General features: G+C 41.9%; 1 protein-coding gene and 1 pseudogene across 1 annotated transcript; both read right to left on the bottom strand.

Annotated features, from left to right (window-relative positions):
* Positions 1-120: 120 nt before the first annotated feature.
* On the bottom strand, positions 121-3,594 carry LOC115681969 (uncharacterized). The gene is made up of 4 exons (XM_030606079.2): positions 3,375-3,594; positions 3,252-3,274; positions 3,018-3,167; positions 121-387 (listed from the first exon to the last, which is right to left on the bottom strand). Exons 1-4 carry the CDS (start codon positions 3,592-3,594, stop codon positions 121-123), a joined length of 660 nt encoding a protein of 219 aa, XP_030461939.2.
* Positions 3,595-14,258: 10,664 nt separating this feature from the next.
* Positions 14,259-17,069, bottom strand: LOC115681921 (monooxygenase 2-like; annotated as a pseudogene).
* Positions 17,070-19,878: the final 2,809 nt, after the last annotated feature.

Raw genomic sequence — 19,878 nt, 5'->3', positions numbered from 1 at the left:
TTTCTGCGTCACTTTCTCTCTCTTCTCTTGTCTCTCTCCTCCCCCACGTCGCCGCTGCCCCACGCCGCTGACTTCCTCCTCTTTCCCCGCTGCCCTCCTCCACGTTGTTGACTCCTCATCTCACGCTGCTCCACCCATGCTTTTGCTTTGCTTCTGTTTCTGCTTCTCCCTTTGCTGCTGCTCTTGACTTCTTCCACCAACTCCACCAGCCATCATCACTCCCCCATACTTCAGCTGACTCCCCCACGTTACTGACCTCCCCATGTAGCTGCCATGATGGACTTCCTTGCTGCTTCTGCTGCCGTGTTGCTTCTGCTCCGCCCATGCCATTTCTGGCTTGCTTCTGCTTCTTACCGCTGCATCCACTGACTCCTCAAGCTGCCCATGCTGCCCCACGTTGTTTCTATCACTACTATGCTTCTGCTAACTTCCCCCTACATTGTTTCTTTGCTTGACCACCCTGCGCCTCTTGCTTCTACTTCATTTTCTCTTCTTCGCTTGCCGCTACTTGCTTCTTCATTCTGCTTCCTCTGGTTTCTGCTGCTTCTCGCCCTCCATTCCAGCCCGACCAGCACCACCGTTCAGCCCCCATCTCCACCCGACTCTGCCGTGAGCTGCCGCTTTGTCCGCCGAGGCTGCTGCTGCTCCGGCGTCGGCTCTTTGCTTTGCCGTGGCAGCTGCTCCTTTCGCTCGGTTTTCTTGCTTAGGCTAAGTGTAAGTGGCTTCCTAACCCTTGACTAGGCTAAGGGGTGACTAATGAGCATGTTAGGGATGGTTTAAGGGCTGTGAATAGTTGGTTTAGTGGCTGGTTGTGCTTGGTTTGCTTGGTGGTGCTTGTTGGTTGATTTCTGATAAGGTTGCTGCTGCATCGCTGGTCTTTGCTATTTTCTCTGTGATTGTTGTGGGCCAAATTTGTGAAAGTGTTCTTCGTCAAAGTTGTTCATAACATCTTGAAGTATGACATATATTAAATCTGGAATTTTTGGAGATCATTTAGGGTCATTCGTAAGTCCATTTTTGGACCGTATTCAGTCTGCCGGATTTACTGTTCATCCGACCTTCTGGTCTTTCCGATTTTATATAAATTTTTCCAGACCTCTTTTCAAGAAACTTCCTTCACAAAATTTTTTAAGAACATTCGTGTCTATGACATATAAAAATTTCAAGGCTTTCCAAAGTGATTTGGATACTGGATAAGATGCATTTTGATGGTCAGGCGGCCTGACCGGACGGGTTGAATTTCGTCTGACTTCAAGTGAAAAAAAGAGGTGTTTACGGTTGGAACTGGGTTTTGAGTTCTGCATGGAAAATGTTTATCAAGATGTTTTATATGACATATCCAAAATTTATAATTTTTAGAGTTGATTTACTATTTATTTAAAAATAATTTCGGTCACTGTGCAACAGCCCAGTTTGGCTCCGGTTTTGTGCGTACTCGGTTTTTCTCTCTCTCGGGAACTGATCGGTATTACCATGACATTTTGGTGGATTTAGTTGATATTGGGCTAATTTACAAAGATATGAATTGATAATGATTGTTGAGGTGTGTGCATGGTCACGACACGTTCCGTCTAGGCGGGAGTTCTAGACGATGCCCGGCGGGAGTTCGGATGCCGTCTAGGTGGGGGTTCTAGACGTTGCCGATTGCGGTGGAGGCCGGATCGATGCTCCTTTGTGGAATGCCGTCTGGGCGGGGGTTCCAGACGTTGCCGTCGCCGAAGTAGCGGGACGATGCCTGGTTACGCCAGAAGACCGGCGGGGGTTCGGTGGCCCGAGGGGCCGTTAATAATCTGGACATTTATAATCGTACATTATGCATTGGGGAATGCAATGTGCTTGTGCTGCTGTTGAGCATGTCTGGATTAATAACCGTTTTATGCACGTTTACGTCATGTGGTTGTATTATGTGCTCGAGGAGCGAATTGCCATGTTATGGCGGTATTCTAACGTGCAGGGCTCACGTATGTGCCGAGGCGAGGTAAGGGCGCCTGTGATTGTTATGACATGTTGGATGTCGGTACTGCATGTTTAGAATTGTTCGGAGGTACGCTTTGGCCTAAGCGAGGCTTAGGTAGTTGCTTATTGAGAAGTGTTCTCATGGTTGTATAACCAAACCATTTCAGACCCACGACCGTGATTGATCCGGAGATGCTGCCAGGATACTACGGGGATTGAGGATAGGTCGAGTTACCCCGTCTTTTGAGTGCACCTTTTTGTAGAGGAGTTAAGCTTACCAACAACCCGATCCATGTTATTGTGCGTGGTTCGTAGATAGTGGCCTCGTAGAAGGCTTGCAAATGTATGTGTTGTAATCGATGTTGTTTATAAAAGTGTCTTGTTGATGTGTATTCTTTGTCTCTCTACTATCCCGTTATTTATATGTTGTATGGAGAGTTCGAGGTTGCTTCCGCATGCGTTACTCGTTAGTGTTTCGATTGGGTCGGCGACAAGTCCTGGGATGTCGCGTACATTACGACCACGAAGGGATGATCGCGCGCTCGTAGGGTTCGGGGCGTGACAAGTCATATCCACGATTAATGCTACATTGCACGGAGGAACATATATACAACTCAATCGGCAGAATTTTAAGGCTCTCTTCCAATAGATATTTGTGAGGCTTTTAGTGATTCCATATAGGCAATAATAATGTTTGAAAGTTGTATGTGTCTAATTTCAAATGAATCATTTTTCATGCGAGGAGTCTTCTAAAGGAAGTTATCCACCTCACGCCCCAAATACACAATCCCGGTCAAGAAATTCGAGGAAAGTGTTTTGAGTATTTCTAATTGTTTGTTGAGTCCCATGCATTGTATTTTGGATCTAGAGTTTCATTTGAGACAAGAGTCAATGCTATTATCGGGTTTTGATGATGCCCAACCCGACCCGATATAATCAACACGTGTGTTTGGCCCGACCCGGGACAAGACCCAAACAAGATATAGCCATACGATCGGGTCGGGTCAGGTCGGGCCGGGTTTCGTATTTCATATTTTAAATTTAAATTAATGTTAAGTTACAGCAGCTTCCGCCTCGGCCGTAGCCGCCTCCTCCTCTTCCTCTCCCGCCGCCACCGTTGCCGCCCCGCCGTAACTACCCCCACTGTAGCCAAGGATCCTTTGGGTTGAAGAAGACATACACCAAGATGAAGAAGACACCAGGCCAAGGAGCTGAAACGTCTCCATTAAATGCAGAATTTCGAAAATTATTGACAATGATTTCAAAGATTGCAAAAAATCACTCCACTTACCTACCTTTAGATCTGAAAGACTGAACCCTTTTCGAACATAAGCAAATGCAGATGAACAGAACATGTAACCTTCGATTTTCAACTTCCAGAACGCTTCGTTCACCGACGTTGGACGACCGAAAATAACCAAAGGAAAGAATCCTCGACGGTCCTGAAATCGATGAGGATAATGAGTCGCACTTGATCTGGAACTCGACGGTCTCGCCCTCAGCGAGGCTGCGGAAGCCCCGGGACTGGATGGAGGACTGGTGGACGAAGAGATCCTTAGAGCCGTCGTCGGGGGTTATGAAGTCGAAGCCCTTCTGGTCGCTAAACCACTTGACCTTCCCTATGATTCTTTCGGCCATGGCCCCATTCGGAATCGACTTCGCCGCCTCAGGAACCGCAGATAGCAACAAACCCTACCACCCATGTGACATTCTGAATTTCGACCCATTTTTGGGATTTATAAAATAAATATTTCTTCAATGCGCTTTCAGTGAAATCTCGCTCGGAATTGATCACTCTCGAGTAGACTAACCGTTAGGGAATGGCTAGCTAGGAATCAAGTATGTGGACCTAAGAACTTGGCCATGGATTGACACTTCGACCAAAAGGATTTGCGAGGGAATATTTTGGGCCATTAAAGGCCGATCCAAGGATAGTTATGGAACAATTCGCAAATGTCGTGCAATTGGGTCGCGGGTGATTCCGCTTGGCCATTGTATGAATTTCGAACGATCCTAAACATAATCCGAACGATCGCGCCATTCGGAATTAGTGATTGACCCTCGCAATTACATGACAACGGAGGTTGCCATGGCTCGAGTAAACTTAGATGTGGCTCGATATCGAATCGGCCATGAGTCGATATGCGTAAATTCCTAAAAGCCGCCCGTTAGTTCGAGATGCATTAAAGTTGCGTTCAATTGAATTTTGCCATTAATTAGAATCTGAATTGGGTATCGAAGTTTCAAGATTTCCACGACTAATTTATCGGACGTCGTCTCATTAAACGTGGCCAATTATCGGGTTGATCGGAAATTTTGGAAAAAGGAAAATTTGGCAAAATATTTTGTGGACAAATTATTTTTGTGGAGATAATATTGAAAATCTCTCTCTCCTCTCCTCCTACCCCGCTGAAATCCCACGCCGCTGACCTCTTTCCCCGCCGAGCAGCCCCACGTCGCTACTTCTACCTTTGCTTTGCTGACCCCCACTTGTTGACTCCTGTTCTGCTGACTTTCCCCACTCCTTCACGTGACTGCTGCTGTTGCTCTGCCGAACCCATGCTGTTCTGCTGACTTCTGCTCTTGCTGATCATGTTGGTTGACTGCTTCTGCTCCTACGTTGCTTGCTGCTGCTGCTTCTGCTTCCCTCTGCTGTGACTGACTTCTACTCATTCCCTTGCTGCTCAATTGTTGCTTTCTGCTGACCCTTGCTGCTGCTTTGCTGACCACCCCCACGCCTGCTGCTGTTTCTGCTTCATTTCTGCCCCACGTTGCTGCTGCTTCTGTCCTTCAATTGCTGCTGCTGCTGCTACTTCTTCTTCTCTTCTATTTCTTCTTTGCTTCTGCGGCTCCTTCATTTTGCTTTTGCTTCCTTTGGCTTCTGCGGTTTCTTGCTTCTCCATTTCATCCCACCAGACCAGCTGCTCGCTGACCACCGCAGCCACGCCGTTCAGCCACCGTGAGCTCAGCTCACCGCCGGAGTTGCTGCTGCCTTTTCTTCTTGGTTTTCTTGCTTAGGCTAAGAGTAAGTACTCCCTAAGCCTTGGTTAGGATAATGGGTTACTAATGGACATGTTTAGGGGTGGATTAGAGGCTGTGGATAGTTGGTTTAGTGGCTGGTTGTGCTTGGTTTGCTTAGTGGTGTTTGTTGGTTGATTTCCGGTAGGGTTGCTGCTGCGTCGCTGGATTTTACTATTTTCTCTGTGACTGTTGTGGGCCGAATTTGTGAAAGTGTTCTTCATGAAAGTTGTTCATAACATCTTGAAGTATGACATATATTAAATTTGGACTTTTTGGAGATCATTTAGTGCCATTCGTAAGTCCATTTTGGACCGAATTCAGTCTGCCGGATTTACTGTTCATCCGACCTTCTGGTCTTTCCGATTTTCTATAAATTTTTCCAGACCTCTTTTCAACAAAATTCCCTCACAAACATTGTTAATAACATCGGTGTCTATGACATATAAAAATTTCAGAGCTTTCCAAAGTGATTTGGGTACTGGATGAGTTGTATTTTGATGGTCTGAGGGGCTGTCCGAGTGAACCGGATTCTGTCCGGATTTGAGTGTCAAAACGAGGCGTTTACAGTTGGAACTGGGTTTTGAGTTCTCATGGAAAATGTTTATCAAGATGTTTTTTACGACATATCCAAAATTTAGAATTTTTGAAGTTGATTTACTATTTATTTAAAAAGGATTTCAGTCACTGTACAACTGCTCAATTTGGCCCCGATTCTGTGCATACTCGGTTTTTTTCTCTCTCTCGGGAACTTTTCAGAGATTTTGTTACAAAAGAAAGGCGCGGCTTTTTAATTGATGAGTGCAGACTTAGTTGACATTTGGTTAATTCATAAAGATAAGAATCGGTAATGGTTGTTGAGTGTGTCCATGGTCACGACACGTTCCGTCTAGGCAGGGGTTCTAGACGATGCCCGACGGGGGTTCGGATGCCGTCTAGGCGGGGGTTCTAGACATTGCCGATCGCGGTGGAGGCCGGATCGATGCTCCTTTGTGGAATGCCATCTGGGCGTGGGTTCCGGACGTTGCCATCGCCGAAATAGCGGGACGATGCCTGGTTACGCCAGAAGACCGACGGGGGTTCGGTGGCCCGAGGGGCCGTTAATAATCTGGATATTTATAATCGTGTGTTATGCATTGGGGAATGCAATGTGCTTGTGTTGCTATTGAGCATGTCTGGATTAATAACCATTTTATGCACGTTTACGTCATGTGGTTGTATTATGTGCTCGAGAAGCGAATTGCCATGTTATGGCGATATTCTAACGTGCAGGGCTCACGTATGTGCCGATGCGAGGTAAGGGCGCCTGTGATTGTTATGACATGTTGGATGTCGGTACTGCATGTTTAGAATTGTTCGGAGGTACGCTTTGGCCTAAGCGAGGCTTAGGTAGTTGCTTATTGAGAAGTGTTCTCATGGTTGTATAACCAGACCATTTCAGACTCGCGACCGTGATTGATCCGGAGATGCTGTGAGGATACTACGGGAATTGAGGATAGGTCGAGTTATCCCATCTTTTGAGTGCCCCTTTTTGTAGAGGAGTTAAGCTTACCAATCACCCGATCCTTGTTGTTGTGCGTGGTTTGTAGATAGTGGCCTCGTAGAAGGCTTGCAAATGTATGTGTTGTAATCGATGTTATATTTATAAAAGTGTCTTATTGATGTGTATTCTTTGTCTCTCTACTATCCCGTTGTTTATATGTTGTACGGAGAGTTCGAGTTTGCTTCCGCATGTGTTACTCGTTAGTGTTTCGATTGGGTCGGCGACAAGTCCTGGGATGTCGCGTACATTACGACCACAAAGGGATGATCGCGCGCTCGTAGGGTTCGGGGCGTGACAACCTAGGAGAGGCGAGAGAGTGTGTGAGAGAGATGTGGAAGAGAGATGTTTCATTGTTTGGGTTAGGCTGGGTACCCGAGCCCAATAAACCCAAAACAATTGGGTATTGTTTTGATTATTACCCAAACAAGCCGAGGCCCAACCTGACCCAATATGAAAATTTTCAGGTCGGGTCGTGTTTGACTGGGTTATTTTGACAGCCCTAGTTCCTACCTCCAGCATTTCTCCCGCAAAATGCAAAGTTAGCACAACCATCCACATACGTCAACAAGTGGGATGAGTCATGTTTTGCTGATCAGGTGTTTGGCATTAAACTAAATTGGATGATGAAATTGCTTACTGACAATCAGGAAAGTGGATAGACCAAGAATACAAGTCGAACAAAACAACCGCTGTGATTCCAGTGATAAGGATAATCATATAAGCAACCTTTTCCGTTAAAAAAAAAAAAAGAGTTTACAAAGAATTGCCTAAAAGGATTCGTCTGCGCTATTCTCATTTTCGTCCTTAGTGGAGGAGGCGTTTTTTGAAGTCAACACTTTTCTATGTTTCTTGCTTGACGTTTTACAATTTGTTTGCTATTCGACGCCACAACCAGTTTATGTTTATCCACAATTAATGATAAATTGCATGGAGGAACATATATACAACTCAATCGGCAGAACTTTAAAGGTCTCTATCTATTGGTATTTGTGAGGCTTTTAGTGTTTCCCTATAGTAAAATAATATATTTTTGAAAGTTGTTTGTTTATATATTTTTTTCCGTTAATAGCACAAAAAACTCCAAACTGATATATTTGTGACAAATTTACCCTAAACTAATTTTTTAATCACCAAAAACCCAAAAAATGATACACTTGTGATAAATTTATCTTCCGTTAGTTTCCGTTAAATGTTAACGGGTGCGCAAATTTAGGGTTTTACCCCTATGTTTGTCATTGATTTACTAGTTTGTGATTTTTCGGGATATTAATCCAATTTAACGGAAGGTAAATTTGTCACAAGTGTATCAGTTTGGGATTTTTTGTAGTCAAAAAATTAGTTTGAAATAAATTTATTACAGGTCTACCAGTTTGAAATTTTTTGTGGTAAAAAAATTAGTTTGGGGTAAATTTATCACAGGTATACCAGTTTGAGATTTTTATTGATATTAACCCTTTTTTTTTATCAGAGTTTGTGTGTAATTTCAAATTAATCATTTTTTCATGCAAGGAGTCTTCCTATAAACGCCTTATGCCCCAAATACGCAATTCCGGTCAAGAAATTCGAGAAGAGTATTTTAGTATTTCTATTTGTTTGCTAAGTCCCATGCATTGTGATTTGGATCTAGAGTTTCATTTGAGTCAAGAGTCAATGTTAGTATTTATGTTTTGTTTTTGGATTTTCGATTTTTTGAGAAAGGACACTACAAGTGTCATAGTTTTCGTATAGCGCTCATTTCAGTGCCAAAATTTTTCGAGCGATTACTTGAGTGTCATTTTGGTAAAAAAGATAATAACTTCAATATCACCAGCGATTTTAGTGGCTGAAAAATCCGACATGGCAATATTATAGTTCAAACCGTTCGACATGGCTTGCCAGCAAAGCCAAGTCAGCAAAATTAATACTTAATGATATCGTTTAGCCATCTATTTGCCTCAAATCCCTAATCCGAATTCGTCAAATTGGGGCAAATTATCTTCTGAATTTTTAGTGCAATAGGTACATGAAGAAGTGAAAAACAATCATTTTGCTCTTGATCTCTTCTTTTCCTCTTCGATTTTTCGCTTGTTCATTTTAGGAAAACGAATTTCAATGTTGTTGCAACTGAGCTTCTTCATAGCCAAATCGTCGTCATGGACTGTGTTCGACCCTTACGAAATAAGGACCACACATCACTAAAATCATGACGATCACAAAGATCATCAGCAAGACTAGTCGGAGCTCTATCATTCTCGATTGTAAATTACAAAGCATGTGTCACGGGCCAAATTTTCTCATATCCTTGTTAGCTGAAATGTGGAGCTTGTGGCATCAAGGTGAAGAGCAACTGATGCAGAAGATATGATAAAACTAGTTTATGGGAGTGGTGTTAGGGTGTTTGTGCTAAGAACCATGAAGTGGAACAAATACCATCTTAGAGGGTCTTTGAAGGCGGGATTGGTCTCTCGTGTACAAATTGGTCGGGAGCTAATGTCATCTTTTGATAAGGCCATGCAAGGCCGAAATCTCGCTTGAGAGACTAGTTACTCGAGCTAATCTTGGTGTGGTATGATCCGGTGTGAGGATGTGATTTACCTTACCATTTTTAGGATTAATTTGACAAAATTAAAAAATTTATGACATACAATGGATTTAGAACTGATTAATTTTCCCTTATGGATGAACCATCCCGTAAGTTGGTTTCTTTTGCTTCCAGAAATCATTAGTGAAGACATCTAGAGCCACACGGTCGCTCGCAATGAAGTGATCTAGAGCAACACACTAATATAACTTATGTTTTCTATTTTTAAAGATAGATGAATATCCATACAGATTAAATTAGGCATACCAAATAGATGGTTCGGTACTCAAATATTTTCCAAATTGAAATCTTGAATTATTTGGTTTCCAACCAACTCGATGATAAAATAATTTCCAAGTCGGAATCTTGGTGAATAGATATTCTGCAGGTGCCATTACCAAATGGACTATCGTTTTGTACCACTCTTTTAATTACCATTTCGAACAATGTCTTGCAGAGAGGTACGACACACATTGGACTGTCCTTACGAGAGGTCATGAGGAAGTCCAGTAAACAGAAGCCTATAGAACGCAGCATCCCTTAGACGAAGATCATGAGTTAATCATTATTAGGAGGTGCTTCCGGCTTTGATGACGAGGATGTTGTGCAACATTAATCGCTAATTATGATTACGTCAAGTACTGATGACATTCGATCTGGACATTTTTCGTGTGCGAGTTGGAGAGATAATCTCATCTCATGTAATCAAAGCTAATTAGAGCAAGAAAAGTGTCATTAGGGGGACTTGTAGCCAATCAAGCTAGAAGCCAAGTATTCGTGCTTTGTAATATAGAGACAGGTCGACCAATAATGTAGGAGCACGTGCTTTGGAAAGTTGTTTGTATCTAATTTAAATGAATTGTCTTTCGCCCATTATAGCACCTTTTTCTCTTTTTTAAAATGCTTTGAATGCCTATCTTTCCCCATTGATTTTCTGATATTTCTTAGGGTTAATATCACGAAAAACCCTAAACTGGTACACTTGTGACACATTTATCCCAAACTATTTTTTTGACCATAAAAAATCCCAAACTGGTACACCTGTGACAATTTTACCCTGAACTATTTTTTTGACCACAAAAAACCCTAAACTGGTACACCTATGACAATTTTACCCTGAACTATTTTTTTGACCACCAAAAACCCCAAACTGGTACACCTGTGACAATTTTACCCTGAACTTACCACAAAAAATCCCAAACTGGTCCATATGTGACAATTTTACCTTGAATTAAAATTTTAATATTATTTTTTACTTTTTTCGAATTTTTATTTATTTTTTATTCTTTTCTTTTCTTTTTTTTTTTGCATCTTCAAACCCTGGCCGGTCGTCGGTCCGGCGACCGGCCAGAGGCGGAAGCCGGCGAGGGCCGTCCTCGCCCGCCCAGGGCAAGGGCGACCCTCGCCCGACTCAGGTGAGGGCGGCCCTCGCCCCACGTAGGCGAGGGTCACCCTCGCCAGATCCGGAGAGGGCGACCCTCGCCGGTATCGGGCGAGGGCTGCCCTTGCTGGATCTGGCGAGGGCGGCCCTCGCCGGCGTCGGGCGGCCCTTGCTCTCGCCGGATCTGGCGAGGGCGACCCTCGCCTGCGTCGGGCGAGGGCCGCCCTCGCCTGAGTCGGGCGAGGGTCGCCCTTGCCTTGGGCAGGCGAGGACGGCCCTCGCCCGATGCAGGTGAGGGTCGCCCTCGCCAGATCCGGCGTCGGACGAGGGCGGCCCTCGCCAGATCCGGCGAGGGCGGCCCTCGCCCGCGACCGGCCAGAGGTTGAAGGTGAAGGAAAAAAAAAGAAAAGAAAAAAGAAAAAATTCAAAAAAATAAAAGAAATAATATTAAAAATTAGTTCGTGGTAAAATTGTCACAAGTGTACCGGTTTAGGGTTTTTTGTGGTATGTTTGGGGTAAAATTGTCACAGGTGTACCAGTTTGGGGTTTTTTATGGTCAAAAAAATAGTTTGGGGTAAATGTGTCCCAAGTGTATCAGTTTAGGGTTTTTCGTGGTATTAACCCTATTTCTTAACAAACATGGAAATCTAAGCTTTCATGGATGGATACTAAAACAAATCAAAATCAAACAAAGTAAGTGTAATATGAGGAAAGAAATAACGCTGAGTCATATTGGGCAACATTATAATTCTCGTTATAAAGCCCTAAGAGAGAACCCTGTGAGCTATGTATGAAAAGTAAATATGCACTAAAATATGAATGAATTTCCTCATCTAAGTGATGGAGATGAAATATTGAACAAGATAACACAAAACTAAGTTTGAATCAACAAGTCCTATGATGGAATAATCACATAACTTCAATCTAGATGTTCTTTTTATCCTTTATTTTTAATGCATCAGCTAACTAAATATCAATAAAAACTAATTAAGTACCTATCAACGAGACAAAAACTGTATGTCTAAAACAAAATTAGTTTAAAACCATCCAATATTTTGGAGGAAGAAGACATCAGTAAATGCCGATACTTTATTCTGACATTTCCATTCTTTAGATACCTGCAAAATAGAGATTCGAACCCATTTAATCATGTAGAGGAAAATTCATTCGTCAGTCAACATATTCGAAACACATTCGAACTACGCGGAAAACTTGCCCAATAATCATCAACTTGTATCACCGATCGTACATGCATATCACAGAATGAACATACCCGATATTGTTATAGATTAAATACCACTTTGCACACTTGAGAGCGATCTTCGATTGTCTTTTGTATCCACTTGCTTTCCGAAAGAAGACTAGAGAAAACGTTCTTTCGAAGAGGTGTCTTATCGCGCATATGAAAAATCACGTTAGTTTTCCAAAGGGGGTTAACTATTTATAGTAAAAGGCAAATAACCACCTTGTGGGCCTTGTAGTTCATGTGCCGGGTTTGGACCATCTTTGGCGGTCCACCCATTATGTCTTTCAAACAAAAACGCAAAAATCCTAGACGCAATGCATGCTAGAATTTAATGCAAAAGTGAATCAAAACATAATAGTTACGGGTTAGATTATTCAAACACACATAAACAATCTGGGCAGTGGGCTTTCGGCCATTTCTTGGACTCAAATTTGATCCCAAAGCCATCCCCACACATTCACGAGCCATTGGAACCAATAAAGGCTGGCCCGAACGCGCCATAGGAGCCAAACATGGTGTCTGAGCCGTCAAGCCCACTTGACAATGCTATAACAAATCACATAACAACGTGTTAACTTATTCTAGACAAGTTCACCCGAGGGTTGTGCAACCAATTCGGTCCTACCCTGAAACCGGACCGGAACACCCATAAAAATAGGTTATGTTCCCGGTTCCGGTGGAAACAGGTCCGGTTTCTAGTTCCAAAATTTTGAAATCGGTACTTTACGAGTAGGTTCCAGGTTATGGGTGTTGAACCTACCCACTCATCCACTTGGCAGCCGATCCAGTTCTACCTTGTTTGTTTTGTATTGATATTTTACTTTGAACTATTTTGTTGCTTAAACTATTATACTATAATTGTTATTTGTCTTATTTTCTAAAAAAAATCAAGCAAAAAAAGAAAAGAAAAAGAAATCGGCTCCCGAATAGACCACCAGACAAACAAGGTTGATTCCAATAGAAACATGGTAACTTCTAGGTTCCACATCTATAACTTACTCACTCTGGAACCGATTACCCTTATTTCGCACAATGGAAACGTGATATGAAGATTATCAAACCAAAACAACGACTAAATCAATACCAAAAACGAATTGGGAATAAGAAACGGTAGAAATTATAACTTGAACTAAAACAAATCCACAGTCTAGGATCACATGTATGCTCAAATGACGTGTAACTAGACCGAGACCGGATCAAAACATAGCTCAAAGAAATCGAAATAGGGGACATTCACCGGGAAGATTAGTTGAAGTTGTTGATACAAAAAAAAAACGCTTGAAACTCCTTCATTCCCTGCGTTTTTTGGCCGTGAATCGATTGCCTCGCCCCAATTTCGAGCTGAAGATGGGTATGTGAACGATCTACTCCACCACTCATAAGGGAAGTGATGTTCTCTCGCCATTGGACACCACAACTTGGAGGGTTGCCGAAGTCTTTAGAGACTTCTTGTAGGTTTTTGGCAGTGCGATAAATACTTTCTCGATAGCGTTTATCCATCAAGCAACCGCACCGTTTCGTTTCTATGCCAAACGTTGCTTGAATAGAAGCACATCGAGGGTGATTTCTCTTCAAGTAAGGATTTTTGGCAATGAAACTGAAATTACTCTGATAATACAAGGACATTCTGCCTTTTTTTTATGGTTTATGCTAGCTTAGATTCAAGATTCAAGATGGAGGGATTCGAAATTCTCCTTATCCAATATTACAAAAATGTGCAACTGAGTGAGGAGGTCCAAGTGGACCATCTATTGGCCACGTTGAGAAATTGGATCCAAAATATTCATGTTGGATAAACCAGTTGATTCAATACAATGAACTCCACCCTAGGATGAAGATGGTGCCTCATGGAGTAGTGCCCATAAATTTGTATAGTCTTTGCTCTGTCGGAACAAGAACACCCCAAGCCTTTCGTTCACTCTTCATCTTCATCTATCAATGAGGTGGCGACGTACTTGACATCAACTATTCCAAGTACTTTGAAAGGGTTGGCGAAGACAACGTCGCCGTTTCTGAAATAGTAAAAGAACAGAATTTTACAATTTGCAATTTTTTCCGCTATGGTTCGCAACTTACCGAACTCATCGGTGTCTATGGTACCATCGAAGTTCACATTCAATACTAGCAAACATATCATATTAGATAATAGGTGCTGTTTGACTATGAAATATATAGAAATGACTGTCTGTAGTCATAATTGGTTGTTGCAAGAATGGAATCCAGTCGAACGTGCATAATGTAAATAAGAAGACAATGACGAGACTATACCATCCAAATCATGGTGAGAGACACGAGAGCCGAAAATACATAATTTATTAAACATTCTCTGAGCCGTAATTGCGTGTAGTTGGTAATTTAGCGCAATTATACATGGAAGTTTTTTCTCTAATTTGAAGATGTCGTACTTCATTCAGGTTTAATTGAATGAGTGTTCTTCATTAATTTTTCTCAAATAATAGTTTACTTATTTTTTATATTTGAAATAAAAAAATTTTAATTTGATTTTTTTTTAAAATTTGGACTTAGTTGGGAGGACATGATTGCAATTTCTTTCAAAAGTTTATTTATGAATGCGGTGGTTCAATTGACAAATTTAGAACTCAACATAAGGCAAAGAGGAGATACTAGCAAAGTTTGCCGCAATCATAGCGGTTAGCACTAAGGGCTCTAACCAATAGAAACTTACAGAATACGTCTCTTAGGAACCTCATCCGCCAACTAGACCCATCCTGCTGAACCCAACCTGACAAGAACGATGCTGTGATCAACATCGCCGCCCTCCACCTCCTCTCCCTCGTGTACCTCTTGAGGACGAACCCAATATTACGCGTCTCGAGTTCGCCCCGTTTGGACATCGAGCTTCCAATGTGCCGACCCAACATGACCGCGTCCTCGAGGGCCAAACACCCGCCTTGGCCCAAGTCCGGGGTCATGGGGTGCATCGCGTCTCCGGCCACCGTGACGTTCGCCTGGGTCAGGTTCCCGAGGATGACATCCCACGGATAGCGAAACATCAATGGGGCCCACGTCAAGGTGGCATGGTCGGAGTGGCCAACGATGTCAAGGTACAATGGAGGAAAGTCTTTGGCTAGATTGTCAGTCACTTCTCTTAGTAGTAAATTTGGGTCTCCTCCCATGTCGGCACCTGAAATGTAGATGTGTCGATGAGTAAAAATTGTTAGGCAAAGGTTAAGTAGTTAGTAGTTAAGCCTATAAAAAGCAGCTTTTCCCCAGGCATAATTGTCGTAAGATACATCTATGGAAACATTTCAATTTAACCGGTGATGAGGAAATCTATGCACAGTAATAACGGTAGGGAGGATAAGACCCATATACAAATTGACTAAGAAAACCGACACAGAATACTTTTGTTAGTTCAAAGGTTTTTTTTCTTGACTTCACAAACCAATCTAAGAATCACTAATGTTACTCTTACACAAGAAGTGTCAGCGTTAAGAAAAAAAAATACCCTTTTATAGGCCGTATGAGCAAATATAAAAGGGAATGTACCAAAACCTTTTGGAGGAGCTTTGCAAACAAAGTACCAGTATATCTCCTTATTGTTCAGAGGCATAAAACCAGCCCTCTTTGAGACATCCACGAATCGCTGAGACTCATGGTTCAACCCATGGCCTTGTGGGTACACGGCCAGCCTGCGAATCGCGGCACGGCCTGAATCAATGGGCAAGCCGAGCCCTAACCAACGTGCTATCTTAGAATGCACCCCATCACATCCGATAACCACCTACATATATAGCATATTTTCAAATAATATATAAAATCTTCAATTAACACGAGCCCTCCAAGAAGAATTGGAGTAGTGTTATCACCACTGAAATTAACAGGAGAACTTAAGTATGAGAACTAGGGGTGTCAAAAACCAAACCGAAAACCGAATTGAAACCGGAATCGAACCGAAATTTCGTGTATTTTTTTTTTAGTTTGGGTTTCGGTTCGGATAATGGAAAAATAACCGTTCTTTTTTTCCGGTTCGGGTTATTTTGGTTCTGTTCAGTTAACCAAACCGAACTTAAATTCTTAATAAAAACTAAATGCTCTTTCTCACCCCTCTCAAAGTCGCCACGAGAAACCCTAACATCCTGTTTTCTCATCCGAACTAATCCAGTTCGGTTATGCTCGAGATTCGGTTCGGTTCAAGCATACATCCTAACGATTTGGTTCGGTTCAGATTTTCAGAAAACCCGAACCGAACTGAATCGTTGACACTCCTAAATTGGGAAGTTATGATACCTTAGACTTGATGATAGTTCCATCTTCAAGCGCGAGGATACAAATAGATGAGCCTTGTTCCACTTGGGTTTCGATGGAAGTGAGCTTTGAAGAGAAACGGATGGTATTTGGAGGCAATTCCTCTGCTAAGACCTGTAACAAAGACTTTCCGGTGTACCACTCTTTGTTCATGTCTACTCCTAAGAAATATAAAAAAAAAAGTGTAAATTCTTAAACTTTTAGCATTACACAAATAGACTGTAATCTTTCATTTATTTACAATGATGTTATTACATGCCTTATCTACTTACAAAAAACACAATTAATTGCTTAAATCATTATAAATGGTCTTGCAACTTTTTATACACACAAATAAGAAATCCATTGGATGAAAAACAATTTTAGGGTTCTGTGAAAATTCAATGATCTTTGCAGATGTTCATGTGACTTACCATAGGATTTTTGCAAAACCCCAAAATTATTTTTCATCGAATGTACTTCATCTAATGTAGTAATGAATCCAATGTTTCTTTTGACAAATGAAAAAGAAATCAGATTCTGCATACGTACCTGCCTCAAGTCAATTATAAAGGAAACGAAGGAAACACATACGACAAATAAAAAATAGAGGATGCATTGATCGAACTGAAGAATTTTCAGAGTTGCGGTACCCTTTGCTTGCACCATAACGCACCTCCTGAATGGCTTTGGTCTTCACATCGGTTACGTAACCCCTAATGCATGAGTTAAACATTAATTATGGGAAGTGTAATCTAATAAGAGTTAATTAAGTAAAGGAACTTGAAGATAGGTTCGAATATCTATGTAAAACCTATTTTCGATTATATAAGAACGATAAACCTTACTTGGAAAAAGGTGCGTAAAGGGAGGTGAGCTTATCCGAAACCCCGAGTGCGTCGAGTGCGTGCCAGGCGTTGGGGAAGAGGCCCAAGGCCGCGCCGGTGGCTCTCAGCCCCTCCGCTCTCTCCAGCACCAGTGCTCGCACACCAACCTTCTCCAGGGCCGCCGCCGTCGCTAGCCCCGCGATGCCTGCTCCAACAATCACAACCTCCTCCATTTGAAAAGCAAGTTGGCTTTTTTTCCTTTTTACGATCTTTTCTTCTTATTTGGGGGAGACTATCGTGTTGATCTATTTCAGCTATTTCAGAGGGACGATTGTGTTTCTTTTCATAGCTGTTGTAGGTAGTCGTGTACGTCTAATGACGTGCTCTATTTGATTCCTCGTTTGACCAGATATGTGAGCTGCAAGAATCAACATTTTTCAGTAGAAAGGAGCGCATGACAAAATGTCTCTTAGCACGAGAATTAGACCTTGCCTATTCTTTGACCAGATATGTGTCATTTTCCCTTAACAAAATGTTAAATGCAAAGTATCTGGTCAAAAATTATAATTGAATAAGTGGGCGGCCCTTGACTTTTCTTTTAGAGGGAATAAGATAAAGCAACGAAAGGAAAAAGAAGCTCATTCGACGTAGGGACATGATGGTTGCAAAATATAACACGAAAAAAAAGTCGCAATGGTTCACAATCTGTGGCTTCAAAAGTCCTGCCCAGGAAGATAACCGGACCTCAGAGGTAACAAATCAAATAGCAAAATATCATGACGGTTATAAGGCAAAATCTTTGACATAATAGCATGAAAATAACACATCAAGCAGAGCATCTACGAGTTGATCATTTAGAACTTTTTCCCTGATTTTTTCATTTCAATTTTTATATCAATAAAATTGTTATCTTTATGCTTACATTCCATCATATGATATCTCTCAATTTATACTATACCAAGTTCTTCATTCATTCAATTCTTTGTTTATCATCTTCGAGCATCGTATATGCTTCATTCATTCAATTTTTTATTTATCATTATGGTATCATAGTCAAGTTCTGATTAGTTTATTTTGCATGTGTATCGGCCCCTTCATCAAGTCCCATATGTCAAGTTCCATGTGTCACATCACTTGATTATTGGTTCGAGATGCGAATTGAGAGGCGAGGGAAGTGGAAGTCATTGCCATGATCGGAGGGAAGGGTTCGAGGGTTTAAGCTTTGGCCGCTAGGTGGCCCTTGTCCTGCCCTGGCGAGGGCCGCGACCCTCCCTTGCTGCTGGCGAGGGCTTCCCGGCCCTCGCTAGATTTAGGTGAGGGCCGCGACACTCGCCCATGATCGGCAAGGGTCAGCGAGGGATTGTGGACCCTTGCCAGCCATAGTGGTAAAAAGAAAACAAAGAAAAGAAAAGAAAAAAAGAAAAAGAAAATATTATTAAAAATTATCCACGTCAGCCTCGGTCGTGTCACGTAAGATGGTCGGCGTCCATGTCAGCGATTTTTAACCAAAATTGGCCGTATAGACTTAATTGGCAAAATATGAAAATGTTTAGTATTTAATTTGTAAAATTAAAAGATTTATGATTTTTGACTTTTTAGACAATTTTTCCTAATAAGAGGTATACCTGCATATGGCGGGTCTATATGAATGCCTCCTATAAGATGACTATTCGGTCGCCTGGGACGTTCAAACATTCGAGGATCTCAAGAGAGAAGACGAGATAAAAGGTACATATTTATGAAGTATTGAGAGGCATCCAAAATTCTAATCATCTTTATTTATGGCTCACTTACCCACGTATAGATTAAGAGTTTATTTATTTCACGAAATAAACAGAGCCTAATATACTTCAATTCTCCTTCTCTAGTTTATGAACTTCGTCGCCATCAAATCATGCTAATTACGAAGTGACGACAATCCACTGTAAAACTAGTGAGATCAGTGTGCTCTATACTTTACTGAAACTATGGAGCAAGTAAACTTTTTTTTTTTTTACAACAAACTTGTTTGGCCCTTTTGTTGCGTTACCTATATCGCGATCTCGGTACGAGGCTTGGTCCGACTAGTCCGAGTGTGAGGCTTGTCCGTAGAGTAAACCCAGCATTTGTGGACGCCGTCGCAGTAGGAATAGCGCCGGTCCTCGGGCACGTCATATGGCTTTTGGATGTGGTAATACGAATGGTTGAGAGGCAGAAACACGAAGCCTTGGGTCGGATCGACAGGTCCCGAAGCCGAGCTCCCGTGCGATACGATAATGAGATGAATGATAGTACTTAAGTACTTAGCTTTTGAGAAGAGGAAGGTAGACATTGTTAGGTGAAGGAAAGGAGTTGGGAGTGGTTTTATGGATGGTATAGCAATCATCAAGAATCGAGAGTATATATAGAGCCCGATGGAGATGGAAATGACTAGGTTTAAATTAGATTGACCAGTGGATGGAACGTTTTTGGACCCGGGATGTCGCAATCGGAAGCTAGCAATCCAATAAATTACGCAAAAATAAGTGGACAAATCATATAACTATTCTTTTTACGCATCCCGCGTCTAACGCCATTGATACTGGTAGTTTTATTTTTGGCAATTAACTAATTGTCCATCTTGACAATGAGAGATGTCGAACGTCTCAAATACGGCCCGTGCATCCAATATTAATCCTTACTTAATTTTGCTACGTCAACTTTCGTGAGTTCTGTGAAATAACATTTAGATTCCGATTCACACGGCAGAATACCTAATGCCCATTAGAAGTGGACTCAATATATATATTTTTTCGATTCAACTGTCAGGTGCAGTCTGGATCAAATTTTGGAGATCTTGATTAGTCATGCAATCAATATTCTAAAATTGACGAAGTCCATTTTCTTTTCCCGATGATGTGGCCACGGTAGTGGGTAGCCGGCGTGCCGCTGTGCATGACGGAGGTGAATATGGAAGATGACGAAGAAGGGTAAAAGGGATATACGAAGAAAGAAAGAAAGAAAGAAAGAAAATGTACTCTCAGGAGAATAAGCTAATTTGTTCATTCGGATAATCTTAATTAAACCTCGTACTTAGTTTACTTTGTGTATCTTTATCTGCCTTTGACTCTCCTGAGGTAT

Source organism: Syzygium oleosum, unplaced genomic scaffold (genome assembly GCF_021117445.2).
Source record: "Syzygium oleosum isolate NSW1041296 unplaced genomic scaffold, Sole_v2.1 Sole_v2.26, whole genome shotgun sequence".
NCBI lineage: Eukaryota > Viridiplantae > Streptophyta > Magnoliopsida > Myrtales > Myrtaceae > Syzygium > Syzygium oleosum.
The sequence above is the reverse complement of the archived record's forward strand: the minus strand, read 5'-3'. Positions and strand labels throughout refer to the sequence as shown.

Excerpts from the sequence above, each read along its gene's own strand:
- LOC115681969 (XM_030606079.2), bottom strand. The coding sequence starts at position 3,594 with ATGGCCGAAAGAATCATAGGGAAGGTCAAGTGGTTTAGCGACCAGAAG. Across the intron at positions 3,275-3,374 it reads GTCGAGGATTCTTTCCTTTG|GGTTCAGTCTTTCAGATCTA; the intron begins GTTATTTTCGGT and ends ATGTTCGAAAAG. Across the intron at positions 388-3,017 it reads CGGCCGAGGCGGAAGCTGCT|CATGGGCAGCTTGAGGAGTC; the intron begins GTAACTTAACAT and ends AACGTGGGGCAG.